This window comes from Misgurnus anguillicaudatus, chromosome 3 (genome assembly GCF_027580225.2).
Source record: "Misgurnus anguillicaudatus chromosome 3, ASM2758022v2, whole genome shotgun sequence".
Lineage (NCBI taxonomy): Eukaryota > Metazoa > Chordata > Actinopteri > Cypriniformes > Cobitidae > Misgurnus > Misgurnus anguillicaudatus.
The window spans coordinates 6074569-6088411 of NC_073339.2; the positions used below are offsets into that span (position 1 = coordinate 6074569).

At 39.8% G+C, this 13843-nt stretch overlaps 1 protein-coding gene across 1 annotated transcript in view; it reads right to left on the reverse strand.

The window, feature by feature from the left end:
* Positions 1-13843, reverse strand: part of tsc2 (TSC complex subunit 2) — a 53227-nt gene that overhangs the window by 27990 nt on the left and 11394 nt on the right. The window contains exons 18-26 of the mRNA XM_073860204.1: positions 13435-13541; positions 13200-13353; positions 12996-13118; positions 12783-12917; positions 12495-12684; positions 12286-12379; positions 10274-10376; positions 10054-10148; positions 6593-6721 (exon numbers count right to left, since the gene is read on the reverse strand). Coding sequence (XP_073716305.1) covers positions 6593-6721; positions 10054-10148; positions 10274-10376; positions 12286-12379; positions 12495-12684; positions 12783-12917; positions 12996-13118; positions 13200-13353; positions 13435-13541 — 1130 coding nt within the window. The remainder of the gene's footprint in view (positions 1-6592; positions 6722-10053; positions 10149-10273; positions 10377-12285; positions 12380-12494; positions 12685-12782; positions 12918-12995; positions 13119-13199; positions 13354-13434; positions 13542-13843) is intronic.

A 13843-nucleotide genomic window follows, 5' to 3' on the forward strand; every position in this document is an offset into this window, starting at 1 on the left:
ATATATATATATATATATATATTATATATAGACAGACAGACAGACAGACAGACAGACAGATCTAGAGACATAGATATTAGGGGTGGCACGGTTCACAAAGTCCACGGTTCGGTTCATGTCACGGTTTTCGGTTCTGTACGGTTCTTCTTTTTGTTTTTTGTTTTAATCGTTAATACTCCAGAAATTTACTTCAGCATATGATATATAGCTTAATTATCCACAATTTAGGAAACAGTATTAACAAAATTGTTATATCATGTAATCATGCACAAACTGAATTTGACTTGACTTGTCCACACAAGCGGGAGGGTGGCGCGACAAAAATTATATGCTATTTTGAGACACCACAAATATGAACCAAAATGCACTTTTAACATACTATCTCTGTATTAAAAAATGTATTTAGTTAACACCTATATCAAACTCCAACTTTCATACAAAGATGGGTTCAAGTTTACTACAAGTGGTACCCAAATACACTCCTTAAATACATTTTAGTTCATATTTATGGTGTCTCAAAATAGCACAGTGAAGTACACTTAGATGATCTTAAGAACATCTTAAGCACTAAAGATGATTTTTTTTTGCATATTAAGTACAAAATTAGTGTGCGAAAATAAAGCACTTTAAGTACACTAAGGAAGTGTACTACTTTTTCACCTGGGTTCTCATCACGCTGGCACCCAGTCTGTGCATAGAGTATAAACACCTCCCCAAATGGGGGCTCGCGCTGTGGAGCCAGACGAAAGTATACAAGGCTTCAGGTAACATACGGGCACGCGGCTACATTGCGCATGCGTCGAACCGTGGAACACACATATATCTAGATATCTAGAAAGACAAACAGAAATCTAAACAAGCATCCAGATATCTAGACATTTAACAGGAAGACATCTGAACATATAGATCTAGACAGACAGACAACTAGACAAAAGGGCACATCAGACACACAGATATCTAGACACACAACCAGACAAACAAAATCTAACAGATAGAAAAACAGAAAGATATCTAGACACACAGACAGGCAGGTATCTGGACAGATAGATCTAGACAGAAAAGCAGATGTCTAGACAGACAGACAGACAGCTATCTTGACGGAAAGCTATAGCAACCATCCAATCTCGTATTTTCAAACTCCATAGCCATGCGATGGGATCCCATCAAACACCCTGGAACAACCACTCATAGTTTCATGACCAAACATCTCTAGTTACATAACCACTGTTGTTTTCAATCTCAGTGTGTGTGTACACACCATGTACGTCTCTCCCTCAGTACACACGTCTGCTCTTTTATGATGCCAACTGCACTTCTCACTTTCTCAAAAAAGCACAACTCTAGAGCTGTACATCAATACTGTGTGCACCTAATCATCACAAAACATTTATTATCTCAAGAGACCGAAGGATAGAAGGATGAATAAAAGATCAGTGGATTTGGGTACATGGGGGCGTAAAACGTAAGACAGACACCCGAGTCCTCTGATGTCAGTGTTACATAATAATAACAGAACAAATATCACAAAAAAATAAGTTCACATTACTTTTCTAAAATCATGTGGAATAAAAGAGAATAAAATAAAAGAGAAGTGCCAGACCATACCATTCAATGACGAAGGCCAGAGAGTCGGCTTTGAACGGCACCGTTGTGCAACAAGTTTTTATCTTTTGAGTCTATAACCATCATCGGTTATTTTCGCTAAACACAAACCTAAAACAAAAACTGTGGTTGGTCACTCTACATGTCTCTTTCTGTCTAAGGGGGCAGGACTTAAACAGAAAATGCTGCAAAATGGACCACATTTAGAGTTTGATGTAAGACTATTCAGTATGTGTGAAAACACACAACAGAAAAAAAAGAGACAAATCAAGTCCCAGTTTGTGTAATTCAGCTGGACTGGAAGCCCCATCTACACTTTAATCCAAATCTTTACTTTAATTCCAATGGGAAACTCTGGCTAGACAGGCAATAAAACTTTAAACTTTTAAAAATCATCGTCCAGTACAGCTGATGAAAATGTTTAAAGGAACACGTCAACTCCTCGGGACTTATTCTTATTTTGGGAGCTTATTCACAGCATCCCCCAGATCCAGAAAAGTCCACCAATAACCCCTTCATCTCCGTGTGTCCCGCACCCCTGCCTGAAGCACCCACCGCCAGCCCAGCTCAGCACAAAGACCGGAAGTAAATGGCTCCAGCTAGCATACTGCTCCCAATAAGTGACAAAATAACTAGGGATGCACCGATATGGAAATTTTGGACGATACCGATAACTCTTTAAATTTGGGGGTCGATAACTGATATCTATAGGCCGATAAATATTCATATTATTTTCACAATGAAAAACTCCCAGACCACGGACATCTTGTCTTTGCGCTAGACTAGCATACTCTTCTTAAGGCTGCAACACGTGTCATCTTGACACAAAAAGCACCAATCAAAACGTCACATGGCCAGCAATGAGCAAGTGAAGTGGTTCAACAAACCAAAATAATCCATCATTTATCGGCTTTCATTTATCAGCCTAATTTTGCTATCAGACCGATAACCGATAATATTAAAAATAAGCAGTTATCGGCTGATAACGATATGTTGGCCGATATATCGTGCCTCCCTAAAAATAACGCCAAGATTTTCTTTTTATATGTTGTGATTTGTATGGTCACAGCGTGTACTAAATAAAACTTGAACAAACTCTATGAGCATCACCACAGGGCTCCTCAGGTGCAGCGAGCAAATCACTCCGCCCATGTAGCAGTGCTTCACCTTCTGAGAAGATAGTTCCCAGTATGTATACGGTTAAAAGATGGATGTGACCTTGTTATTTGTACACACTGTGCCTACACAAATCACAACATGCAAACAGAAACATGTTGGCGCCATTCTGTCACCCATGGGGAGCAGCACGCCAGCTGGAGCCATTTCCTTCCAGTCTTTGTGCTAAGCTAGGCTAGCGGTGGGTGCATCAGACAGAGTTACAGCACGCTTGGAGATGAAAAAGGTGTGTATGGACTTATCTAACTCTGGGGGTACGATGAATCAGCTTAAGTCCCAAAAAGTCAGCGTGTTCCTTTAAATCTACCCTCATGAACTTTTCATGTGTCAATTTAAAATGTTCTGAACTTTCTGCAGACCTTTGCGAAACCTGATTCACTGCCATAGCGCATAGAAAACGTTTCATTGTTCACCAGCTCTTTAGACATTTGTAAAGCCTCTCAATCATCTCTATTAGCTGCGGACAGATGATCTTGAGGCATATAATGTGTGTGGTGTAGTGTAGATGATTTGATTTGTCAGTATAATTCACATTGCATTAACATATGACAGCATGGATTAAATGTGAAACGGTGAAAGAGACATTGTGTTCATCGAACTGGTCTCAACAGACATTTCCTCATCAATTAATCTCTCATATTTTAAGAGGAATATTGCCTAAGAAGTTATTTGCCTGGGAAGCCAATTCACCCCCTAGCCAAATGTTTTACACTTTGTATGGGAACAGATTCAAAGTCATCTCAAAATGTTATAAATGAGGTGTACAGCCTGATTTCACGGGAATTTGAATGTATTTTCTGAGTTGGTTAATTCGTATGAATTCGTAAGAAGTGAATCGTACAAAAACGTATGATTATTACAAAAAAGTAATCAAACCCCACCCCTAAGCCCAACGTCACAGGGGCGAAAAGCAAAACATATATATAAAAAGATGCAGCTGTAATATATACAATAATCTATAATATATATACACAATAAAGATCTTTATGTAATGCAAAATTAGATATATTCCGGAAAGTACGGTACTAAGTCGCACCCGAGTATAAGCCGCATCATTCAAAAATGCATCATTACAACGAAATAACATATATAAGTCACACGCACTATACGTCGCGTTTATTTAGAAATTAATTTCACAAAATCCAAGCCAAAGAACAGACATTTAATCTGGAAAGGCAAGTTATTCAACTAAACAATAGCAGACAGAACAGCAGGCTGAATAGATGTCTGTACATTAAAAGTAATATCAGTTATTTAAACGATAAACCATAACATACAGAACTTACCTGGAAGGTTGAATAAGTTAAATTAACCGAACAAGCCAACTAGCGTGAAGTTCGCATACTTGTCATTCCACATTACTGAATCCATTGAATTACATAAATACAGGAGCAGCATATGGCGGACTCTCGCGGCTGTAGACGGCAATGATGTCTCTTGCCTAATAAATGTCAAAATTAATTTACACTGACTTACTTACAAGGCGCACCTGACTATAAGACACAGCACCAGCCAAGTTATGAAAAAAAATGCAGCTTATAGATGGTTTCATCGGACACGCATGCTGTGACACGATACGCATCCGGTCCGAACGTCACCTACAGCCCCAGTTTTTTATGGAACGACTAAACTCTTGAACAAATACCTCAATGAAAACAACAAATGTTTTGGTTTCCTAGGTAATACATGTTGTTTATTATGCTTGTTATACAAACAAACCACGTTTAAAGCACTTTGTTGTTATTCATTCTTAGCAGAGTCCACCGGAAGTCACGTGCAGACCACGAACGCCGCCCGTCCACGCCGCTACTGCTGAAACCGTCTATAGATCGAAAAATACGGTATATAAAAAGTTCAGATGCGAAACACTCCAAGTTCATCTGACATGTTTTTGTTGTAAATAAAAAAAAAATCTAATCAAATCTGACAACAAACCGGTATTTCTGAATAACCCGAGGCCGCTATTAAGTGGATTTAAAACGAAAGTATTTGATGAACATACAATAGACGGTTTTACAAGTAGCAACATAAACAAGCGGCCTCCGCGGTCAACACGCAACCCCCGGCAAACTCCGCCAACAATAAAATGACAAAAATGTACTTTTAAAGTTGTTTATTTTTATAACCAGCAAATAAACAACACATAGATTACCTAGGAAACCAAAACATTTTCGAGGCATTTGTTCAAGAGTTCAGTTTAGCAAATAGTCAGACCAAACAGAAACCGGAAGTAAAGTTCAGACCAGACGTGTAATCTCGTCACCGCATGTGCGTCAGATGAAACAGCCTACATGTGCCGAGAGCATTCGGTTATTATGGAGGTGGCATTTAGCGGCATTTGCATCTGATCTCCTCGTATGACATTTAAAATAATTTTCAAATAAAGACAAACTTGTTTTTCTGGTAACATTGACACATTCTGTACACTGAAACCATGAATGTGTATCAGATTACTTTCATTTAAAGTTAAAGGATTTAACTGATTTAAATGATTCGACAGCATTGCTAAAAATGTCGCATCAAATGTCACATTCAGCTCAAGCAAGGTTGACTTTAGCCAAACAAAACACCTTGGCACAGATTTCCTTCACTATATCAGGAAACCAATGACATTGGGAGCAAGTGAGATTTGGCCCCTTATTATACAAGACGACAAATACTCCTGCTGGCTGAGAGCGGACAAAAAAATTAATTACATCCAGTAGCCCCAAGGTGTTGAACTGATTAATAGAGTCTATGGTAATTAGATGTACCGTATTAATAAATCACAGATGCTGAGGGTGAAAATGTCTCTAAATGCCTTTACTAGGATACTGCAGACTATGCTGCCCTCTGCTGGTCTGGTGCATATCATAAGTTTTAGCAGAAAGAGAACATGCACCTTAGTCAGAAGACAGCACATTCAGTTTGATACAGCATTCTGCATTATTTTAACACTGTTCCACATACAAAGCTGTTGAATGGCTTCTCAAGACCTGGAATATAATGCACGGCTTGCTTTTTAGCTTCTTTGTTTCCTGACAACCATAGACCCTATTCACATTCATTTTATTGAAAAGTGGCCATGATTTTCTTATAAAAAACACACACACACACACGAAGACTAATGAATAAACTCAGTCACGAAGATTTGTTTTGTTACGTGTGAATAATGGGAAACATTTGCTTGGCGCTTGCAGTGATATTTGTTTCACTTATACATCGTGACACTTTACATTTGTGATTCAAACTGAACCTTGGTAAATCAATGATGTACACTTTACCTGTGTCGTGAGGAAAGAGAATATGATGCTTTACATGGCACTGAATGCATAGTGAATAAGTGAAGGCCCAGACATTCAGCAGGCTGTGTAAGAGCAAACACCCCCCCTAGTGATCAGATGTTGAATTATCGCTGCCCATCCCATATATCAAGCTCGTCGTTGGATTGCGTAAATGTCAGCCCCTTCTTTGTGCATGCTTCTCGTGTACGGCCATTTGTTCGCAAAAATCAAATGAAAAACATTGCACTAAAAAGCATTGTGAACCCAAATGCAACAAGGGGTTAATAAAAAAAAATGCGCAGTCAAGCTGTCAGTCACAAAGCCTCAGCGCATGCAATACTATCACAAACAAAATGTAAAAAAAGACAAACCCCTCCTCCAGCATGCACCCTTTCCCACCTCACATGGCCACGCCCAACCCACATCACCAAGACAACGCCCCACCCTCAAAGCCCAAGCCCCACCCAGCATCTCTGCATACAGAAAAAAGAAAAGCAGGGTTTTGGTTGATGAAGTAAAAGAATTGGCTGAGGTTACCAAAAATGCTCTACCTGCGCACCGCATGTTCGGAAACACTGATGCTTCGTGAGCGGAAGGCGTCCATGGCCGACAGATCTTTCAGGTCTTTAACGGGCGAGTTTGCGCTGGGGCCTTGCTTCACCACTTTAGTCGTCCGCAAACTGCCACGAGGGCAAACGGGTCAGGTGCGTCAGGGTGACCAGGTACGGTTGTGTCGGGGGAAATTTGGGACATTTCGAGGTCGAGCAACCACAGTATGGCCCAGAACGTTCCAGCAGCATGGCACCACGTGGAGGGGGAGGGCGGATGGGGGGTCAGGGAGTGTCACAATTAAGGCCAGCGACCAATCGCAGGTGACGGATCCGAGGCCCACACCCAGCACGCAAGGCCCAATCAGAGGAGGGGGGAGGAGTCAAAAAAGGCAGTGAAAGGAAAACAAAGTAACTCGGTCAGCAGTGCACACTAAGGACTAGAAAACAGGGATGATATTGAAACAAAAAGAGAAAAGAAAACTGGGAGGAGAAACAGCATAAACAAGATCAACAGACACATGACAAGGCAAAAGCAATACTTTCAGCATTCTACCAAATGAATGAACTAGTGAAAGAAACAACTGACAAAAGAGCACAAACATATTTATACAGGGGTAGAAAAGCATTCAGACACGCTGTGATCTTTATACAGGAAATTAACAGTATTTTTAAACAGTGGAATGATTGTTTGTATACAGTACGTATGTTAATACAGTAAATTAAACACAACTGGATGGGGTGAAATTCAGGGCTGGAACAGAGAATATGTCGCTCTTCGAATCATTAAAACAAACACACAATCTCTTCAAATTATGGATGTAGTGTTTTATCGGCCTATAATCGGGATCGGCAGATAAAAGCAATTTTTTCCACTATCGGACATTGACAGATTGCTTAAAAACATTCAATGATCAGGGCAGATTTTACCCTGGCAATCAAAAGTGTAGATCGGGGGGAAAATTAATTAAAACAAAGAATTGTAGTTTGTACGCTTTGCACTTCTAGGATCTTTCGTTATCTATCGCTACTTCAATCACTATCTATCGGTATCGGTGGATGTCATTTTAAGTAATCGAATATCGGTACAAATTTTTTTATTTGAGCATCCCTACTTAAAATCTTTGATTATATATAGTCACAGTAACTTTCAGTGATGCCGCAGAAAGAAAGAAAAATATGTAAATTAATACCCAATAATTGTAAGTTGGGTGAACAAAAACAACTTTTTTGCATTTCAAACAACTTGATTTACACATTTCCCATTTGCCAATGGACGGGCAAGTCCCAAACCCCCTTGCTGGAGTTGCTGTGCCAGGCTGGTTGGGTTTTAAAAAAATGACACAGAGTTTACTCTTAATATATAGAATTTACTGTAATACAGTCGTCTCTGGATTTTAGGCTGGGATATAAGTATTTTAACATCAAAAAAATTACACACTTCAGCTTTAGGGCGTTTTCACATTAGCACTTTTGGTGCGCACCCATGTTCGATTGACATCAGAGTTTGGATAATGTGAATGTGTCTTCCGAACTCAGGTGCGCACCCGCGAAACGTACTCGAGTCCGCTTAAAAAGGGTGGTCTGGGGTCCGGTTCATGTGAACTCCAGATCGGTTCGGTGCTAATGTGAGCGCAATCGTACCAAATCGCGGAAGTGAACCGCTGTTAATTACGTATTATATAGAATGTCCCACCAAAACAGACGTGTGTGTTTGTGTGCGTGCACTTACCTTGACAACAAAATGCACAGAAATCTTGCTTGACTTTTGTTCTTATTTTTTTTAAACCTTTGGTTTTGTTTTCAAAGAAATAATACAAAAACGCAGTTGCGTCTGTCTGCCGCAAACATACTAAATTACATTTCGATGACAACGGGCTGTCCGCCGATGTCAATTTTAGCGCAACGTCACCAGCATGCGCCAGTGGTAAACAAATACTGAAACGCAGGTCGTAGCAGCAAACACACTGAGCGTTGATGATGCTGGATTTCTGACACTGTCAGAAAGCTATCGTAGGCTATCTTTGGACGCAAGACCGGGAAAACGGCCGTCTGTAAATCACTGATGAAGAGCCACCATCACAAAAATCGCAATGATTGTTTCACAATGCCAATCTTTCGCCTGGGACAGCCAAAAATCGTGCAGTGTATCCCGGGCTTTAGAGGGATAATTCACCCAAAAATCTAAATTCTGTCACCATTTTCTCATTCTCAATTTCTTTTTTCTGATGAACACAAAAGAAAATATTTTGATAAATGATGGTAAGCACACAGTTGATGGTAACCATTGAATTCCATCATATTTGTTTTTCCTACTATGGAAGTCAATAGTTATAATCAGATGTGTGCTTACCATCGTTTATCAAAATATCTTAATCAGAAAAAAAATAATTTATAAAGGTTTAAAACAACATGAGGACGAGAAAACTATGTCAGAACCTTAATCCTTGGGTGAACTATCCCTTTAAGCAGCCAAATATGTTAAAGGGGCAGTGTGTAAATTTTATGCCATTTTCATTGGTTTAAAAAGACGTTACATAATGGATTACTATTTTTTATAATCTCAGAATGAGCCATTTTTATCTACATACACCACGGGTCCCCTTACAGTCCCCATTTTGCGCGTCTTTTTCCACAGTAGCCCTAAACGTTTAAACCACTCTACAGAGGGCGTTTCTTCACAATGTTGTCTCAGACAATGACGTGTTTGTCCTGTGGCGGCTACCGTAGCTTCTCTATGCATTTCGAAAGAGAGGGGTGAGCGGTGGACTGAGCCGTTGGTTACAATTCGCAATTTCACCACTAGATGCTGCTAAAATCTAAACACAGCACCTTTAAATCACACACTATATAACTAAAACTACTAATGGCTTTTAAAGCTTTTCATTCAAAGTCCAGCCCCAAAGAAAGACACAGAAAGTACAAAACAGAATCAAACACAATGATGATGAAATTTTACTAGTTATAATCAGCCTGAAAAACTTTGATGCAATATGTTGACTTCTATATTATTATAATGGTTTAGTGTTGTTACTATGATGATTTGCTTGTACAATTGCTGGTGAATAGAATAGGGTTTGTTTCTACACCCAATACAATAAAGGAAAATAGCAAAGAGAAGACCAAGAGAATAAAGGAAAGGCTCGCATCTGATTGGGCGGTTCAAATCCTTATGTCTTGGTAAGATAGTATCTCATTGGCTACTGCTGAAACACGCATTTAATTGGTGTAAGAACTGTGCACCCGTTTCAACTATAATGGGCACCTGTAAAAATTTAGAACTCAAATCCCCTTAAAACAAACATCACAGACTGACCATTTAATTTTCCAATAAATAGAAACGAATAAGCCAACGAGACACCTGAATGACAGTCAAGCTTTAAATCCCTCGCATGGCTTGAAAAAAAACACTGATGTCTATCTCTGAATGTGTGTATGAGAGTGAGATGGGTGTGTGTTTGTACCTCTTGGGTCTTTCGTTCAGACTGGTGCTGCGGGCTCTGAAACTGCTCTGCTCGTGTGTGTCATCAAATGGCAGGAGAGCGTTTGATCGAAGACCCTAAACAATGGAGCACAAGCCTTAAAGTTTAATCCGAAAACTACGGTCAAGACAAAGTGGCCAATTCTGACAAACTATTGTTTTTAAAGTGGTGGTGCAATTTCCAGCTAAAATATCCAGCTGACCTTAGTGATGTACTGAACAAAGTCTTTTCTGAACGGCAGGCGGCAGCGGATGAACCACATGGCGATCACATGATGGGCTAGAGACACTATGTACTGATTAAACCTATGGACAAAATGAGAATAACATTTCTGACCCCAAGTAATACACTGTGACTAAATATATGCCAAGTATTAGTAATGTTTGTCTAAGCAAAACCACTAATGACTGTTTCCGAACACAAGAAGCCATAAAATAAGTGATCTCTAGAAAAAAAGTAATAATAACGAATGGTTTAGTTCTTAAAGGCGGAGTCCACGATGTTTGAAAAACGCTTTGGAAAAGGAGACGGGCTGACTACCAAAACACACTTATAGCCAATCAGCAGTAAGGAGCGTGTCTACTAACCGACATCCTTGTCGGGGTTGCATATGTGTGGGGCGGGTCTATCAACAGAAGGTCCAGATTCTATTGGGGTAGGGGCGTGTTTGTTTAGGTGATTTCAAATATCAACATTGGCTTTCAAACATCGTGGACTTGAATGCTAAATCACGATGTCTCAAATGTCATATAGTCAGTAGCTGCGTTTCCATTGCAGATTTGCGCAAAACTTCAGCGTTATTTTTTTAAATGTCGATAAAAGACTATTGCGGAATGACGGCGTTTCCATTAACTGATGATATGGGACTTTTTCCTCATGCAATAAGTTAAATTAGGTTAATTTCAAACATCACGCCGACTGATGTTGGTATGTTTACTAATATCACATCCACCGAACTAGGCATTATGTTTAACCGAAGGAGACGTAAAAGTATTATTCAAACATTAATGCCAAGGAAAGAGCAGCAACGTAAATGTATCATGGAGGTAAAACTACTTTATTTTAAAGAGTTTTCATTGCTAAAACACAACGTTATTTAATGTATTTGGTATAAAACAAGGTGTTTGCGTGGTTTATGGTTAAAAAAAACACATTATTTCCACATACCATACATTTTTGTAGCTCCAGATTTCATTATCTTCCTGAAACGCATGGATTGGAAAAGCACTGTTTCCCTGATTGGACAGCTAATCTGTACGTTGTGATTGGCCTGAATTCTCGTCTGATGCAGCCGGAAATGTGACGCGTTTAAAAGATTCGCTCACAATACAATGGTAACAGAAGTTAACTTACAGGCTGTAAATCTGAAGCTCTTTAAATCAAAAGAGATGTAGGAGTGTTATCCGAACATTATTGGCAAGGAAATCCTCTTATACTTGGGAGCAGACATCTATTGAGGGGTTTCTAGGAGGTTTTCGTACATACCGCGTCATCTTCAAATAATAATTATGTGACTTACTTTTATCATGTGACCTGAAAATGCGAATAAACTGCTTCCATTGCAGTTTTGCAAAACACACCTTTTCCGAATTGCCTAAAAAAACACCTCATGTGAGCGTAAAAACCTTTTGCCGATATATTGGAATTTTCGCAAAGTTAACGTGCTTCCATTGGCCGTATTTTCAATTTCGCAATGTCAATTTGCGCATTTTAAAGAGTAATGGAAACGCAGCTCCTGAAAAAGATTAAGCAAACAAACAGGGATGCACGATATATCGGCCGACATATCGTTATCGGCCAATAACTGCTTATTTTAATATTATCGTTATCGGTCTGATAGCAAAATTAGGCCGATAAATGAAAGCCGATAAATGATGGATTATTTTGGTTTGTTGAACCACTTCACTTGCTCATTGCTGGCCATGTGAAGTTTTGATTGGTGCTTTCTGTGACATAGCACGAAGATGACACGTGTTGCGGGCTTAAGAAGAGTATGCTAGTCTAGCGCAAGGACAAGATGTCCGCGGTCTGGGAGTTTTTCATTGTGAAAATAATATGAATATTTATCGGGCTATATATATCTGTTATCGGCCCCCAAATATAAAGAGTTATCGGCCAAAATTTCCATATCGGTGCATCCCTACAAACAAGCATATGCAACTGTGTGTAATGTCACTCATTATATGTCTGTAAACGGAGCGTTTAGAGACTCACTTTGAGGGGTTGGTGTACGGCAGCGAAATAGCAAATACGCTAACATACTGCTCAGCTACGAAATTAGCATACAGGTGCGGGAGCCGAACCAATGCTAGAGAAAAAGAAAGTTTAATTACAATAATTGATTTCACATTGACTACACTGATCTTACTCAGTCAATATTAAAGATATCAAGGTCTAGTGCGCACTGTCAAGTATGTACTTACTTGACAAAAACTCCAACATGGGTGATGCCATGGTAACGGTTGCCGAGATGTGTGTGAGCTTGACGATGAGGGCGGGGAGGAGTCTGATCATGATGTCGGGCATCTCCACGGTGCACATGGTGAGAGCGACCACACACTGCTTGGCACAGCGATAAATCAAACCTTTCTCCAAACACTGAACCAGCTCCCTCTGAAATATACAGAAACAAGATTTTGAGTTTAAACATCCATGGTCACATTTATGTGCTATATGACTGTCGCAGGTAGAAATATGTATGTGTGCGTTACCTGTCGGGACGGTTCTAGATAACTGTGGTAGGAGGTGAGGGCGGTTAGAACCGGAACAACAGCGAGCTGTACATCAGTGATGGAGAACCCATCAGGAGCCTTCCTCAAACGCTCGGATATGAGACGATCTGTCACCTTTACACAAACACATGAGCTTGCTTACATATGAACTGTATGTTTGTGATTTATATTTTAAGTTTGTTTGTTTTTTACCATCGAGCAAAGAGTCGAGCAGAGGAGGTCGATGTTGCACGGTGATGTCAGTATCAAAACTTTGTACTGTATAGTGCAAGACATCTTATCCAGAACCAACTTCAGAACCTTCCAATCGGACTCCTACAAATCCAACGAACACCGTTAGCCCTGACAAAAATACTGTAATTGTATCAGACTTAAATCAGATGGATGTGTGTGTACCATCTTCAGGCACTGCAGTAACACATTAAAGGCCAGGTTATAGGGCAAATAGGCGGTGCGAACGGAGGAGACGGGAGCTGCGGGTGTGGGACTTCCTGCTGGCGGTGACACGGTTCCTGCTGGCTTCTTATCTGCCACTCTTTTCTCAGAATCACTGAAAGCCAAACAATATATGAATTTCATCCTGCATGTGTGAAAAAGGGGCACACGGGCATGATATTCTGCGTGTTCTTACCCTACGTCACAGTGGCAATACGGGCTGAATCTCATAATTCCATCTTTATTGGGCACTCCCAGTCGATGAAGAGAGTCAGCCTTCATCATCAACAAGAAGTCAAAGACCTGAGAGGAACAATGTTATAAAACAGTTATCATATGTAATAACATATGTAATATACATGTACAGTCTACAGATTTCAGCAGCTGCAGTAATCCAAAATATCACAAATTACTCACTCTTATGTCATTTTAAAAGTATATATATTTTTAGAAATTAATTCCAAGGTGCTATGTTCCATACCGTGAAGGTGAAAGAGAACTGAAGAATGTGATATGGGTTCAAAATGACTAGTGAGTGAGGCTCAGTAAGTGATTTTTGGATTACCTAACCCTTTAATGAGACCCCTGACCCTGTATACTCTGAC